A 17,314-nucleotide genomic window follows, 5' to 3' on the forward strand; every position below is an offset into this window, starting at 1 on the left:
CAGTGGCCCCCTTGGGGCCTGTCAGCCTCGGCCAGACATGTACACTGCACATCTACCTCTACCACACGAGTGTGTGTCTGTGCCGTGTGCACACGGGTGTGGCATGCAGTTAGCACACACATGCACACACTGCCCAGTAAACCCAGCATTCTCAGAATTCGTATCATTTCACCAAGTGTGCCTGACCTTAGAAGGAACACACTTTGACTAAGTTGTATGTCAACAAACATGAGTTGTTTGGGGATACATTTATTAACATGTAGAACTTCAGATGTGAACACATGTGGTGTGGTGCCTTGTACAGGCAGCTTTGTTGAATGTAGATTCAGGTTTCTAAGTGCCCCTGAAACTGAGCCAAACACAGTCTAAAGAAAACTTATCTCCTTTTCTTTGCGACTTACCTGTCGGGTGGGTTGAGGAAACTAGGGATCGAGTTTGAACTCATGGTGGGGCCTGCTTCCTCTGTATTTTTCTTTTGAGTGTATTTCCAGTAAGGAAAAATAGCATTTTAATGAACAGGAATTACTTTACAACTGACAGATGTTATTTAAAATGCACCTTGCTTCTCCACTTAACCATTTTTATGCTGTGGTTTTATAAGCAGAAGAATGAATTAGTGTCTGTTAGACAGTGGCAGGCCTCTTCAGAGGCCCCTGCGCATGGGCCGGTGGGACGAGCTGTGAGAGCTGGGGAGGGAGGGGAGGTGCCCGCAGGCTGGCGCTCACAGCAGCTATGCGGACCTGGGCTTCTCCAGCCAGGGTCAGGTGAGGAGACCCAGCTCGGGGGAAGCAGGACCAGTGGGCTCCAAGGAGGAGGGTGGAGGCCGGGCCCTGCTGGGCACTCAGAGCTCTTTGTCCCCAGGTGTTCCCGGTGACGAGCTCGGGGGCCCCGGTCAGCGAGTACCCCTTCGTGAGGACGGGCCTGCTGGGCTTCGTCGGCCCTGGGGGCCTTGTGTTCGTGGTGGGCAAGATGGACGGGCTCATGGTGGTCAGTGGGCGCAGACACAATGCCGATGACATCGTGGCCACAGCACTGGCCGTGGAGCCCATGAAGTTCGTGTACAGGGGAAGGTGAGCGCCCTCTGTGGTTGGCACAGTTCTCCGCAGACTACACTTTCTGTGTAAAACTGCAAAAAATTGCTTAAACTAACGGGACTTGGTGTCCTCCTCTGTCAAATGAAGCCACTGGACTCTGTTACTTCTGAGATTCCATGCAGTTCTGAATGTCCAATTTTATGAAACTGTTCTGAGCCCCGTAAATATACTTTCACTAAATTCTCTTCCACGTTAAATAAGAACGTCCATTTGAAAATCTTACTTTTAGTAAGTAACTACACAGAGAAAAGAGCCAAGCATTTCTCTTGCTGCAGCTCATTCACCCAGAGGTAACAGTTGAGCCACAAACTGCCTGGAAATTGGCTCCCATGGGTTTCTTCCCGGCGGTGCCCCCAACCCCAGCTTGGCACACAACCGACACTGGATCGCTGACCACGGCTCCTGAGGTTTTGCCGATTTGGAGGAAGTCAGCTGCTTTGGATCTCACCCTGAGTTGCCGAGCTAGTGGGAGCAGGAGGAAGCAGAGCTTGGGGTTGGGGGTAGCCGAGCCACCTTCGTGCACAGGGCACCCTGGAGGGCCATTCGCCACATTTTGTGCTTCCCATGAGAGGCAGACGCAGCTAGCAGAAAACCATTAGCTCCCAAATGGCAGATTTCTGCTGATTGGGAGACTATCGCTTCGCAGGTGCAAACTCAAGATGCAAGTCGCACGGCTCAGTAAATTTCAGCCGTTCTGATACCTGCACTTGACTCCACTGTCCCGAGGCATGAGGCCCGTCACCCAAAGCCACGGGCTACCTCCACAGGAAGTGTGGTGGTTCTGCCCTCCGGCTTTGCCAGGCTTCTCCCCCAAAGCCGCACTTCCTTGGGTGAGCACCTGGGAGTTGGAAGCTGCAATTTCCCGTCAAGGTGGTAGTTGGCACTGGGAACCCTTGAGCTCTGCAGTCGTAACAGCTGCGAAGCGCTTTATGGCAGGGCCAATCCCTTCGTGAGCCTCTCCAGCATGTGATCACCGCGATTTTCTGTCTGTCCCCACAGAATAGCCGTGTTTTCGGTGACCGTCCTGCACGACGAGAGGATCGTGATCGTGGCTGAGCAGAGGCCGGACTCCACGGAGGAGGACAGCTTCCAGTGGATGAGCAGGGTGCTGCAGGTAGCTCGCTCCTGCCCCGAGCCCCTCTCCTGGGCTCACGTGAGCTTCCCTGCACCATTGTGCTCTTTGATCATCCCTCCTTTTGACCAGAGATTGCATCAGCCATGAAACTTACAGTTGCCTTCTAGGGAAGGTGCTAAACAGACCAGGCTTAGGGTTCAGAGGTTTGCAGAACTGGCCTCCCGCTCGCTCGTGGAGGTCACAGCAGGACCTTTTGGTTATGACCTTGAGAGCGTGCTTTCTTTTCTCCCAGTGTGCGAACTCTTGTGTGTGTGGTGTCCCACAAGTGCTATGAAAACTGTATTCTGCTCAGTTTGGCGAGCCTGCCCTCCTCTGACCTCAGCGTCTCCATGCCAGGAGCATCACGGGTGCTGCACCTGCTTCTGTGTGTTGTGATTTGCACAGTCTGAGTATTTGCTCCATGCCTGTTCATGATACCTATTTTAACACGGTTCCCTCTCTCACGACCTTCCAGGCAATCGACAGTATACATCAGGTTGGGGTTTATTGTCTGGCATTGGTTCCAGCAAACACCCTCCCCAAAACCCCACTCGGTGGCATCCATTTGTCAGAAACGAAGCAGCTTTTCCTGGAGGGCTCACTTCACCCCTGCAATGTCCTGATGTGCCCCCACACGTGCGTCACAAACCTGCCCAAGCCTCGGCAGAAGCAACCAGGTACATCTGGAGGGCCGTGCAGGCCCGGGATGGCCCTGGAGCTGGGTGGGGGCCACGCTGACCACGGTTCTCAGCCTCCCTCCCCTCCCGTCTCCCATCACACACTCCCAGGCAAGTCAGCCTCCCGCTAAGCGATGTCTTTCTACCAAGCATGGGATAGAATGCAGCAGAGTCCAGACAGCAGGGGCTGTAGACCACTTGGTTGGAGAGGTGTTGGCGGTGCCTGAGCCTAGCCTTCTTGGCAGTTGTCAGACCTCCTGGGTGGCCTTTGGCAGAGAACCTCTCAGGGTCACGGCTTCCTGTTGAACAAATTAGAATAAGGCTTCCATACCTGTTTCATGAGTCACAGCAGCTGGAAGCCTGTGAGGAATCGTACAGATCTACTCGTGATGTTGTCATGGTGGTAAACATTTGTGTGCTGCTTTGCAATTTGGGGAACACGTAATTATCTACCATCTGACTTGATCCTCCTAGCAGCTAATTGATCACAGTCTTTAAGGCTGCACACAGTTATCAGTGAAAACGAATTCATTGCAAGAATATGGTGGTGAGGAATCAACTCTTCCGCCAGTGTAGTGATGGAGGGTCCCCAGGCCTCCAGGCTTGATGTGCAGACAGACCTCGGAGGCAGCCAGGATGAGCTCGGGCTGGGGTATTAGGACGACGACCAACAGTGCCTGGCACAGGCAGGCTGCTTGTCCACACGTTACATGTATTAACTCATTTCATCCTCATGGATTTCGTCCTCTTATCTCCATTTTGCAAGGAAATTAGGAAATCGTACCACAGAGGGGTTCAGGAACTGCCTAAGGCTGTGGGTCCAGAGTGTAGGAGAGACAGGCCCAGCCCTGACAACTCTTCACTCCACTGATGAAGAGTGACAGCACGGGCAGAGTTCCTGGCGAGTCAGCTAGAGGTGGCTGGTGGGTACTGGGCACAGCACAGTTGGTGGTAGATATAGGAACCAGCCCATCCCCAGGGCACCCCCAGAAGTGAGCTTGATGAGATGGGGGTGAGCGGTCTCTCCAGATTCAGGTGAGGACGCTGATACTGCAGGAGGAAAGCAGGTACCAGGCTCGCCGACTTTGCCCCTCTGTGCAAGCAGCAGCACCGGGATTGCCACAGCGTGGCTCTCGCCGTGTTCTTACGGAATCGACAGGAGTGTCTCGGCTCCCCGCGGTGTCCTCACTCACTGTCCCAACCTCCTTCTCCCACCTTTAACCTTGGTCCATCATCAGATGCCTCGACCCGGTGGCCAGTGGGCCCAGGTGTTGGAGACGCAGTTTGTGACAGCAGAATTCAGGACAGACATTTATGCTGAGGGATCGTTGGCAGATGCATGACCGTTGCAGGGCTGCAGGGCTCAGACACCTGTCAGACATCTAGGAACCCATGACAGGGATGCGTGGCCCAGTGAACAGGCTCTGAGAGCCAGGTTGGGCGCCTTCCTCCTCAGGGCACCCATGGCAGGTACCAGGATCCACACCGCTCTTACAGGCAGCACAGAAATGCAGCTTCGTGTGATTGGCAGTTGTAAGGAAAGGATTCTCTAATGGTACCTGGTTATCTCATCTATTCTTGTTAAATATTGGAGGTTATATAACTTTGTCTTCAAAAAACTGTTTGTTGTTTGTTTGTTTTTTAACAAATACTAAATGAATAGATGTCAGCATCTCCCTAACTGGAGAACAAAGGCAGCGGCCTGGAAGAACACTTATAGGAATTTGGTGAAAGGGTTATTTCTGTGTACCCTTACTTGAGGCTTGTTCATATTTGCTGTCATTTTCATGGTAGTGACTTACTTGAAATCCTGTTCTAATTAGATTTTTCAAAGCTACGTCTTTGAAAGGATTTCCCCAGAGTAGGCTTCTTCCCAAAGTGAGAAGTCATGTTCTCAGGAACTTCACTCGTGTTTTCCTCACGTGTGTGCCGCTGCTTCTTTGCAGAGATCGGCCCTGCCTCTGTGATGGTGGGAAACCTGGTGTCTGGGAAGAGGATCGCACAGGCCAGCGGCAGAGACCTGGGCCAGATAGAAGACAATGACCAGGCCCGGAAGGTGAGAGCTGAGGGTCAGACGTCCGCCTGGGCTCTTCTCCACTCCTGCCCAGATGCTGTATCACAGGCGTCACCAACTCCCACCTGCCCTGTCTGGCAGCCCAGTATCTACCATTGATGACCTTTCTTCCTACCTGCCCTCTTGGTCCTGCAAGAGATGTCTGTGTAATTTTATAAGGAAAACGTGTTTGCTGAGGGTGCAGTGTTGTAGGACTGCATGGGTAGGTGATGCAGTCCCATGACTAGCAGGCCTGAGGCCAGTGTCTGCAATCCCTGTCGTGTCCTAGCATCCCCTAAGCACTTGTTCCTGATTCTCCCTCCAACCCTGATTTGACACTCACACTGCCTCACAGCCACCTTACAGTGAGGCTTCAGTCCTTTGATGGTTGGAATTCAAGAAAACGTCAATGCAAAACCCAGGTTTGGGAGCCAGACATTCTTAAAGCAGCCTTGGGAGCTGTAGGAGGAATCCTTGGGCCCCACTCCACTTAAACATCAGGCACACAGTTTGTCACGCATAGCTACAAGTCCCCATTAGAACATTCAGCCTTGAGAACGCTCATGATTCACCAAAAGGTGGTCCCACTCTAAATGGGCTCCCAGGAAATGTGACAAAATCATCCATTTAAGATGTTGCCAATTTGGTAACATGTAGTAACACGTTCACTGAAAGCACTTGATCACCATGTTCCCCACCTCACAGTACATTTCCATCATAAAATGGATTAAGGTGAAGATGTGGGTGTTTCCTGTATCCTGACACTAGTGCTGTGTCCTGACATTAAACAGGGCCATCCTTGTTACTAGAGACTGAGTCAGTGGGTGTGTGTCACCTGTGTGACCTGCAGAGCTATTGAATGACTTCAGGGATGGCCATTGTAAACACAACAAATTTAAGAGAGCCCATTTTTGAAACAGGGTAGCTCTGATTCTGTCATTGCAACCCCCAGAAATCACTGCTGCATCTTCTGGAAGCCCCAGGAGACAGGATTTTTCTGTGTCGGCTACTCTGTCTATAAGGGGAATAGAGTCTTCCCATCCTTGGGCAGGTTTCAGAAAACTTCCCTCATGGTGGCATGGCACCAGCCCTCTGACTCCTGGGTCTGAATCAAGCACAGTGAGTTCCAAATCACTGTCAGGAAAGCACTGTGAGCACCTGCTTATTCTGTCAATTATATTTATATGGGATTATCCTCTCGCTGTCTTAATCCACCTTAAAAGCACCCAGACAGACTAAACTTTTAGATGTTGAGGCCAGCCCAATCCCCCCAGGACAGTCAAGACCTAATGGCTGTGCTCTGTTCCAGTTCCTGTTCCTCTCGGAGGTCCTGCAGTGGAGGGCGCAGACCACCCCTGATCACGTGCTGTACACGCTGCTCAACTGTAGGGTGAGGCCCCGCCCGTGTGCCCTGGTCGTTCCCTGTGTGGTCCACAATTTCATGCTTCTGTATCATATTCTCCACTCAAACCTTTCTCCTCAGTCTTACCTGAATCCTTTTGTTTGTTTGTTTGTTGCTATTTTGACTGAGACCTTTTCACCTAAGAAAGGTTGCTTTGAAATATAAGGGTTTGAGCATGTGTATGTGTGTGTGTGTGTGTGTGTGCGTGCGTGTGTGTACATATATTTTTGTGTGTATGTTAGCAATACTGTTTTGCAATATTTCCCTTCCCCTCAAAATGAGTGATGAATGTCTACAACAGAACAATTGCAGATCTATGAGGTATTTATGTCTCTATTTTTATTACTCAACTCCTTTTTTTTTTATAAGAAGTCATGTTTTAGTTATAGGCTTTCATTCTTAGGAATGAAAATAATTTCTATTTTATAATTAAATTTCATATTTACATCTCGTATTAGAAAAGCAAACTCCTCAGATAGTGTTCCCTAATAGTACTTAAGAGTAAGGCAAGAAATAGTACTAACAATAAACGTTAAATGCAGAAGTCTTTAATACGTTTGTTAACTTTGTGTTTGCTTTGGAAATAAGGCCTGAAAAACAGATTTAACGTAGGTCGTCTTGACAAGCATGGGTACTTGCAACTTTAAGAAGTTCTTCACAGTTGCAAAATGGCAAAATCTTAGTGCGCGAAGGCACCTCTTGTCATTTAAAGCAGTAGATTAAGGACAAGTGAAAGGAAATGCCAACAATATAAGTTACTCCCTGAACCTATAATTTGGATATCCAGCTACAGACAAGTTTTGCGGTGATTTAGTTGGTAGAAGTAACCTCTGGTCCTCCTCTGACACAGCTTGTCTTGAATTGCCTTGCGTGCTGAGTTGACCTCAGCAGTTTCTTGTTCACTGTGTCTGTTCAAGACCAACCCCAGGAAGAATCTTAGAAAAAACTCCCACACCCCAGCCTCTGTGAGGAACGCTTGCTACCCTTGCCTTTTGGCGCCTACGCTTGGGCCTAGTGGACCCTCTTCCCAGGATAAATGCTCTTGTGCACAGGTGCGTGGTGGTGAGACGCAGGGCAAGCCCGACGGTCGTGTGGTGACCAGGAGGCCCTGCGTCGCATCTGAAACGTGCCTGCCCTGCTGCTCTCATCCGTCTCTTTCCTCTGGCTCCTCCTCAGCCTGTAAACACAGATAAGACTCTCTTTTCCTGGCACCGTTGCCGGTTGGTGCTGTCCTGTCTCTCCAATTGCTTCTTCTGACTTTCTTCGTCCTGTGCACGTGGCGTGTCTCCTGGAGACTGTTGGGGACTTCCCCTTCTTTCTCCAGAGTCTCTCGTGGCCTCTAGAGGTTTCCAACAGCACCTTCAGAGGGGCAGCTGGAGCTGGAGCCACACTGCAGCCTGTCCCCCAGCCCCTGGGAAGGACTCCTACTCAGAGCCCCTTCACTCAGCTCCCTGAGTGGGGCCGTGGTGCTGACGTGACGAGGTAGGACAGGACGTCCCCAGGATAGGCCTGCCATCCCCCGTGAACTGTGGGCAGCAAGGGGGCGAGAGTTGGGTCGGCATCCCTTTTCCCTACCCTGCAGCTTGACCCCTCCAGAGCTCTGGGTAAGAGGAAATTTCTTAGCTGTCCCAAACACAAAGATTCAAAAATGATTCAGGCATGTTCATAGACTATAGTCCTGTCAGTGGGAGGAAAACAGCCATGCTAACTGCATCTCGCTTGGGGACTGGCAATGTGCAGGGCAGATCAACCCCATTTCCAGACCCTGAGTTCACTGTCCTTTTCTGTGGCTAGACATTGGATCATTAGGAGAAATGTGTTCACCAGAAATGACTCGTATTCTAGAAGGGCTTCGTCAGCAGCAACAGAAGGTCTGATGGGGTGAGCTGTGGAGGTCAAGGCCATGAGAAAGTTTACTTCAGGTCAGCGCAGGGACAGCGTGGGCTACAGCAGCCTCCCTTCAGACATGACCTTATCTCCTGAGGCTCTGCTGACGTGAAGGCAGCTACATCCAAACAGCTGGAAGGGTCATATCGGAGCCAGGCATCTGTGTTCATTCCCAGCCTCTCCAACCCCATGTGCACACTTATGACAAGTGTTCAACCTGAACCAAAGGTCAAGAGCATCATTTCCATGGTGGTTACAGTGTCATTTCCACTCACTCAACCTTCTAGTTCAGCACTGTCCAATAGAAGTACAGCGCAAGCCACACACACAGTTTAATGTTTTCTAAAAGCAATATTGAAAAAAAGTATAAAGAAACAGGTGAAATTCATTCTAATAATGTGTTTTACTCAATATACCCAAACACTGTCCTTCCAGCATAGGGCCCCAATGCGCTTCCAGGCTTCCTCTGTCCTGGACAGCCCCTTCCGTTGGTTGTGAATTCCCCAACTTGGTCGTGGCTCCCTTAAAACGGTTACCCGTTGGCATCCTGTCTTTTCACAGTATTCACTCGTATGCCCTCCTCCACGGCAATGCAGTCGATAGGATCAGAGTTGTTATGAGAGGTTTATAGTAGGAAGTGAGGATGTGATCCACTGCAAATCGTGGAAGACTTACATTCTTAGAACTTACTTACATACAGAAGAGCATCTGTTATTTTTTATTTTTTTTCCGGTACACGGGCCTCTCACCGTTGCGGCCTCTCCCGTTGCAGAGCACAGGCTCTGGACGCGCAGGTTCAGCGGCCATGGCTCACGGGCCCAGCCACTCCACGGCATGTGGGATCTTCCCGGACCAGGGCACGAACCCGTGTCCCCTGCATCGGCAGGCGGACTCTCAACCACTGCGCCACCAGGGAAGCCCTGTTATTTTTTTAAAGAGAAACACCAGCCAACTCTTTCAACATTTTTTTTTTTTTTTTTTTACTTTCTGAGAATTTAAAAATGTGAATCCTGTTTGGCTTGTTCTTCATTCCTCAGTATGCTTTTTACTTGTCATTATTTAATTTAATGTAAAACTTTAAAATGGTGCTACATTTGCAGTCATTGATACTGAAATCTGTGGTCTTTAGAATAGGGATTGGGTGCTGGGTTACCCTGCATTGCCATTCTGTCATGATACCGGCCGAGGCTTCTTTTAGGAAAAGTTAGCCTTAATTTCCTGTGAGGTGCTTTTTCCTAGAACATTCTTCTTAGGCAGTGGGTTTCTGTACTGAAAACCCAACTTTTCCCATGAATGTTGATGAGGATGCCAGGTAACCATTGACCTGAGGATAAACAGCATTTCATGTTTTTATGACAGCAAGCACTTTGGAAAATGAAATGTGTGATTGAAAATCAGTGGTGTTTCTCCCGAGGTGAAAGGCTGTATTGAGACTCCCCATAACCAGTGGTGATGCACAGTCCGGGGCTGGATGAGGCCTGTATCCCATTTGGCTCCCTCAACGTGGAGCCTGCCGGGAGCCACAGTGGAGCCTGCAGGCTGGGGTGGAGGAGAGAGGCTGGGCTGGGCTCGTTGGCAACCGACTGCCCAGAGGGGCCCTCCTCCCGTCTGGGGTGAAGCCCGTAGGGTGGCAAAGGGTATTGTGAAACATTCGCAGAGATTCCTAAAGGACAGAATGCCAATTAAATGTCACCATTTTAAAGTACCTGTAGGTGGAAATTTCATAAACAGAGTCAAAACATATGGCTGCTGGTTGTGAGTCACTGGTGCCTCTCAAATCTCATAGGCTTTGTTGTGTGACAGAAAAGCTGGTTATGATAGGGGATCAATGTCTGCTCTCTGGATAATGGGGAGAAGATCAGTCCCAGAAGTTGAACAACTCAGTCAGAGAATGCTTGCTGCTTAAGACTGGCTAACGACCAGCGGACAGCAGGGTGGTGGTGGGACTCCCCTGTGGCACACTGCCACCCCACCAGCAGCACAGCTGGTCCCCAGCAACAACCAGGAGCACAGTGCTGGCTTCCCTCCAAGACAGCTGGTGTGCGCGTGTCAGGAGGCCTGGCATGGGCCTCACCTTAGCTGTGCTGGGGGCTGGTGCCCCATCTTCACTTAGAAGAGCTCACAGGACTTTTGGGTCCTTCTGAGTGTGTGTTTTGGTTCATGCGACAGGTGTGTTCCCCAGGAGTAACTGCTCAGAGGAACAGTCCAGTGGAGAAGGCACCAAGTTCTCAGGTTTGGGCTGGGTTTCTAGATGCCAGTCTCGTGGATCTTTCTGTGTTTACCCAGCTTTGCCACATTCTGCTCTCTGGCTCTTCCATTTCATATATCTTTTTCTATTATTTTTTAACCTTTCTTAGAAGGAAGGTAATTAAGGAAAATATATACGATGAGAAAGTTCAAATCAGAGAAATGTAAGCTAATCCTGTCCACTGTGGGAGAGGCCAGTGCCAGCTCAGCAGGAAGGGGCCAGAACCTGGCTGGCAGCTGCCTGGGCAGCCTCCCTTTGCCGGGCTTCTGTGGCCCTGGGCCCCGGTTATGGAGAGAGCCTGCTGCTTCTCAGGGTAGATACGGCCGTCAGTGATCTCGTGAGTGTTTTAGGCAAACACCGGCTGCTGGTATATACCTCCTGATGCCTTTTAAGTGGTTTTCACTCCCATCGGTTCCCGCCCACCTTGTGCACGTGTTCCAGTTGAGTGGGAATTCTAATGTCTCTTCCCACACCTCAAGTCACCAGGTCACCAGTGTCCTTTAACGGCCCCAAAGGTTCTGGTCTCTCCTGTCCACGTTTCTCCTCCCACACAGCCAACTGCTCACACCACCTTCCTGTTGACTTCTTTCTGCTCAGGCGACAGTCTTTTCCGTGTCACCCACCAGCTCATTTACCCTCCTTGGAAGCTCCCCACCTAAATAAAAGCATCTGGCCCAATTGTCCACCATCGTTTCTTCAGCTGCAGCGTCTTCCTCACCTGACACTCCTGGCCAGTTTGCCTGTTGCTTAAGGAAAGGTCCTTCACCCTGTTCATCCCTTTAAAGTAGGAATTGATAATAAAGAAGCAGTTTTTAAATAGCTGTAGACAGTGATCTCTTCTCACCTGGGAATATGTGCAAATGAAAAGTGCATTCTCAAGAGAAACTTTTTTGGATAGTTGTATGTTTATAATTTGCAGTTCATTCTTGCTTTTCTTTAAAGAGTAAACATCATGTATTTTGATATCTCTTAGTACCTACTTTGCTACTGATTTTCGCCTACAAAGCTTTTTTAAGGTACTTTTCAATCCAAGTGTGTTTTACATTTGCTCCTGCATATTTAAAAATCTACATTAAATGAATTTGACAATTCCCTTTTTTTCTTTTGTGTTTTTTTGGGGGTTTTTTGACTTTTTTTTTTTTGACTGTTGCTTTTCTGGGGGTTTGTTTGTTTTCTGACCTCCCTGACTTGCGATGTGGTCTTTCTTAAAAGCAGTTTCAATTAGTCTTACTTTTCATAGTGTGAGTCCTGCAGATTTACGACTAATTCTTATTGCCCATGACAATTACACTTAAGTCCCAGAATTACTAGATTGATTTTTTTTTGTGATTTTAGCTGTTTTTTCAAGTCAAGTCATTGTTTTTTAAATATTTCTTTTTAATACAAACGTATCTAGATGCCTCTTCGGTGTTGTACTTCTTAGCCAGTGGGGAGGAAAGGAGAGTGAATGCTAACAGTGGGGGGGGGTGTCTTCTGAGGAGGTGACAGAAACATTCTGAAGCTGACTGTGGTGGTGGTTGCCCAACTCTGCAGATACATCCATTTAACTGCACATTTTAAATAAGTGAGTTGTATGGTATATGAACTGCACCTCAAAGCTGTCATATTAAAAAAAAATCTTACCTGCTTGTTCCTGTGCTACTCAGGGCACAATAGCGAACTCGCTGACGTGTGTCCAGCTGCACAAGCGGGCTGAGAAGATAGCCGTGATGCTGATGGAGAGAGGGCACCTGCAGGATGGGGACCACGTCGCTCTGGTCTACCCACCAGGTAAGAAGCAGGGCCATGCAAGACCAGCCCTTGCCCGAGTGACCCTTCACTGCACATGTTGGTGCTCGATGACCTTGTGTGTTACCACCAAAAATGGACACTGTCTCTCCTGCCTCACTTGTGCGGACTGTGCTACGTGCTATACCACTAATAGTAGGGACGCAGATAAAGCGGTAGTTCACAACGACTTTTGTATCTAAATTTGTTTTATTAGCTATCTGAGGTAGTTCATTTAATCAATAGTAGTTAAATCCTTGACTACTGAATTGATAATCAGAAAGTTGAGTAATTCCTTAGAGAAATGAGGGCAATCAAGCTTCTGGGCTGCTTTGGCTTCCTGTGCCTAAAAGAACAGGCCAGGTGGGAGTTACCCCTGAAGTTTAACAGACCCACAGGGAGGAGGACAGGTCTATTCAAGGTCTCAGTTACTGCTGTACCCGTCTGACTGTTTGCAGCTGGTGATTCTGCTGACAGGGATGATGGCCATTAAACAGCTTGTTTTGTTTCAAGTGAGAACTTTTGCTTTTCTCCCCATGTAGGAATAGACCTTATCGCAGCATTTTATGGTTGCCTGTATGCAGGCTGTGTGCCAATAACCGTCCGTCCTCCACACCCACAGAACATCGCAACCACGCTGCCAACCGTGAAGATGATCGTGGAGGTAATGCTGCCTGCGGGTGTCTGCGCCTGAGTGTTGGGCTTGCAGATCACAGAGCCTGGGCTCCCGGGGAAGGGCTGGGTGCAGGCATGGGATTGCATGGGAGTCGGCGGTCCCAGCGGTGGAGTGGGACTCAGCCTCTTCCCTCTAGGAGTTGGCCATCTCGTTCTGGAAGGAAGATAGCAGCTTGTGCGTAGAATTAGGGGCTAGAGAGCAGCTTTGCCACAATGCGTGGGAATTGATGCCCAGAGAGGGCATCCCTCTGGACACTGGGAGCTTCCCTACCAAGCCCAAGGAGCAGACCAAAACAAGTGGGAAAGTCATACATTTTTAAAGGTTCTTTTCTCAAGATTGAGAAGCATCCTGTTCCTTTTTGAAAGTATAGATTTGATTTAATTTTTTTTTGCCTGGGGAAGTTTAAAAGGATTAGGATATGTTTTTCCCTTGGAGGAGGAACCATGAGGGACATCACAAATGAATACTTCTTTGTAGTTGTGTTGGAGGACCCTCAAGGTTGTCACTCTGGTAGATGGTACTGTGTGTGTAAATGTGTGCATTTCTGGGGGACGGAGCTAACAGTGAGAGCAGGTAGTTTGGATGCTGCTTTCTGAGTGTGACCATCACACTGGGGATACTGCCAGGGACCTCAGTCCCCACAAGGTCTGCTTGTGTGCTCCGTGGTCAGATTCCTGGTCATGTGGAACTCCATTGGCCAGCACAGCCCCTTGTGAGGCAGCTGTGCTCCTGGTGCCCAGCCTGTGCTGCGAGCTTCATGGCCTCCACGTGGTGCACAGCTGGCACGTGAGCATGTGTCCATCCCCGTCCTTTACCCTCCTCCTCTCCATTCCTTGTTCTCTGACCCTCAGGTGAGCCGCTCCGCCTGTTTGATGACAACACAACTGATCTGTAAATTGTTACGGTCCAGGGAAGCAGCTGCAGCTGTAGACGTCAGGGCCTGGCCCCCGATACTGGACACAGGTTCGTCCTCCAACTCGCTGATATGTTTGTTTGCTTATTTGCTTTTCCATTAAGTCAGCGATGCTAACAGCTTTGTTTTGCTCTCTAGATGATTTGCCAAAGAAGCGGCCTGCCCAGATCTACAAACCTTCCAACCCAGACACACTAGCCTATCTTGATTTTAGTGTGTCCACGACTGGGATGCTAGCTGGAGTGAAGGTGAGAAACACAGTCTGCATAATAGTAGTTAACAAGCCACAAAGCAATGGTCAGTTTCATTCTTATGGGTATAGGACTCTAGTGGGGCCTAGCAGCAAAACACGGAGAGAGAGAGCGATATATGTGCATTTTGTTCAAGCTCTAAAATGCGTGACCATTTCAATAGTTAGCTAGGCTGACTGATTATTTCCAGATGTTCCAGCTATTTTTTTATGTAAACAGAGCTTCCCTAACCTCTAATTTAAAAACTGCCTATGTTTTTCTTGCTGGTTCTCAAATCCCAGTATTCTATTATAAAACTCTGTGCACTGGAGTTCCTCACTTGTTTAACATGGGTCTCATTATAACTTGCCAGCACGCTGCTCATTGCCTCTGAAATGATGCTTTTTCCTATCAAAGAATGATGGAACTACTATGTGTGTCACCAGAATTAGGACCCTCACAGCTCAGGCAATGTCCTTGTCAAGATACCGTTAAGCCTGAGAAAACCATAATTCAAAAAGAGTCATGTACCACAATATTCATTGAAGCTCTGTTTGCAATAGCCAGGACATGGAAGCAACCTAAGTGTCCATCGACAGATGAATGGATAAATAAGATGTGGTTCACATATACAATGGAATATTACTCAGCCATAAAAAGAAATGAAATTGAGTTGTTTGTAGTGAGGTGGGTGGACCTAGAGTCTGTCATACAGAGGGAAGTAAGTCAGAAAGAAAAAAAACAAATACCATACGCTAACACATATATATGGAATCTAAAAAAAAAAGGCTCTGAAGAACCTAGGGGCAGGACAGGAATAAAGACACAGATGTAAAGAATGGACTTGAGGACACAGGGAGAGGGAAGGGTAAGCTGGGACGAGTGGCATGGACATATATACACTACCAGTGTAAAATAGATGGCTAGTGAGAAGCAGCTGCATAGCACCGGGAGATAAGCTCGGTGCTTTGTGACCACCTAGAGGGGATAGGGAGGGTGGAAGGGAGATGCAAAAGGGAGGAGATATGGGGATATATGTGTATGTATAGCTGATGCACTTTGTTATAAAGCAGACAGTAATACACCATTGTAAAGCGATTATACTCCAATAAAGATGTTAAAAAAAAAAAAAAGACACGGTTAAGTTCTCTGGCCTCAGGAAGCCCTTCACCTATTATCCACCTGACTGCTGGGTTTGCATAATTTTCATTTAGTTCTCTTACTCCATTTACTTTTTTTTCCAATTTTTAATTGTGGTAAAATACATATACCACAAATTTACCATTTACCCAGTTCAAGTGTACAACTCAGTGGTGTTAAACACGTTCAGAATTCTGTGCTGCTCTCACCACCACTCATCTTTGTAAGTCATTTCATCTCACAAAACTGAAACCACCCCTGCCTGCAGCAACACCCACTCTACTTTCTGTCTTTATGATTTTGACTATTCTAGGTACCATGTTTATGTGGAATCATACAGTATATGTCTTCTTGTGTTTGGCTTATTTTCACTTAGCATAGTGTCTTCAGGGTTCATCCATGTTGAAGTATATATCAGAATTCCTTTTTAAGGCTAGTTAATATTTCATTGTATGTATTTACCACATTTTGCTTATCCATTCGTTTATCAATGGACACTTGAGTTGCTTTCACATTTTAGCTATTGTGACTAATGCTGCAGTGAACATGGGTGTATTAATATCTCTTCGAGACATTGCCTTCAGCAATTTTAAGTGTATATCCAGAAGTTGAATTGTTGGGTCATATGGTAATTATATTTTTAATTTTCTGGGGAATTGCTGTACTGTTTTCCACAGTAGCTGTTCCATTTTACCTTCTCACCAACAGTGCACAGTTTCCAATATCTCCACATCCTTACCAGCACTTGTATTTTGTTTTCCATTGGTTTTTTTTTTTTTTCTTTTGAATGTCCTCTTTTTTTGGTGGGGGAAGAGCCGTGCCGCACGGCTTGTGGGCTCTTGGTTCCCTGACCAGGGATTGAACCCAGGCCACTGCAGTGAAAGCCTGGAATCCTAACCATTAGGCCACCAGGGAACTCCCTGTTGGTTTGTTTGTTTGTTTTTAATAGTAGCCTTCCTAATGGATGTGAGGTGATATCACAGTGTAATTTTGATTTGCATTTCCCTAAAGATTAATGATGTTGAGCATCTTTTCATGGAATTATTGGCCATTTGTATATATTCTTTGAAGAAATGTTTATTCAAGTCCTTTGCTGTTTTTGAATTGATTGTTTTCTTGTTGAGTTCTAGATGTTCTCTGTATATTATGAATATTAATCCCTTATCAAATATATGATTTGCAAATATTTTCTTCCTTTCTTTGGGTTGCCTTTTTACTCTATGGATAGTGTCTTTTGATGTACAAAATTTTAAGATTTCTGTGAAGTCTAATTTTTTTTGCCTTTGCCTTCAGTGTCATATCCAAGAAAACATTTCCAAATCCAATGTTGTGAACTTTTGTCCCATATTTTCATCTAAAAGTTTTATTTTTTAGATCTTATATTTAGATCTTTGCTCCATTTTGTGTTAATTTTGTTTATGGTATTAGGTAAGAGTCCAACATAATTCTTTTGCATGTGGATATCCAGTTTTCCAAGCACCATTTGTTGAAAAGACTCTCCTTTCCCCGTTGAATGGTCTTGGCACCCATATCAAAAATCATTTGATCACCCACAGTTAACATCATACTCAACAGTGAAAAGCTGAAGCTTTTCTCTAAGATCAGGAACAAGGTAAGGATGCTCACTTGTACCACTCTTATTTAATATAGTACTGGAAGTCCTAACCAGAGAAATTAGGCAAGAAAAAGAAATAAAAGGCATCCAAACTGGAAAGGAAGAAGTAAAATTGTCACTATTTGCAAATGACATGATGCTATGTATAGAAAACACTAAAAACTCCACCAAAAACTGTTAGAATAAATGATTCAGTAAAGTGCAGGATAACAAAATTAATACAGAGAAATCTGCTGTGTTTCTATATACTAATAATGAAATATCAGAAAGAGAAATTAAGGAAACAGTCTTATTTACAACTGCATCAAAAGAATAAAATACCTAGGAATAAATTTAACCAAGGAGGTGAAAGACCTGTACACTGAAAACTATAAAATATTGATGACATAAATTGAAGAAGACAGAAATAAATGGATATTCCATACTCTTGGTTAGAATAATTAATATTGTTAAAATAGCCATACTACGCAAAGCAACCTACAGATTCATTGCAATCCT

General features: G+C 47.0%; 1 protein-coding gene across 2 annotated transcripts in view; it reads left to right on the forward strand.

Moving 5' to 3' along the window:
* The window catches only part of DIP2C (disco interacting protein 2 homolog C), a 358,664-nt gene that overhangs the window by 287,504 nt on the left and 53,846 nt on the right, over nt 1-17,314 (forward strand). For both annotated transcript variants that reach the window (XM_030878350.2, XM_030878352.2), the window contains 9 exons: nt 862-1,070; nt 2,094-2,208; nt 2,684-2,885; nt 4,832-4,941; nt 6,248-6,328; nt 12,122-12,245; nt 12,785-12,906; nt 13,770-13,881; nt 13,970-14,079. In XM_030878350.2, coding sequence (XP_030734210.1) covers nt 862-1,070; nt 2,094-2,208; nt 2,684-2,885; nt 4,832-4,941; nt 6,248-6,328; nt 12,122-12,245; nt 12,785-12,906; nt 13,770-13,881; nt 13,970-14,079 — 1,185 coding nt within the window. The remainder of the gene's footprint in view (nt 1-861; nt 1,071-2,093; nt 2,209-2,683; nt 2,886-4,831; nt 4,942-6,247; nt 6,329-12,121; nt 12,246-12,784; nt 12,907-13,769; nt 13,882-13,969; nt 14,080-17,314) is intronic.

This window comes from Globicephala melas, chromosome 2 (assembly GCF_963455315.2).
Source record: "Globicephala melas chromosome 2, mGloMel1.2, whole genome shotgun sequence".
Taxonomy (NCBI): Eukaryota; Metazoa; Chordata; class Mammalia; order Artiodactyla; family Delphinidae; genus Globicephala; species Globicephala melas.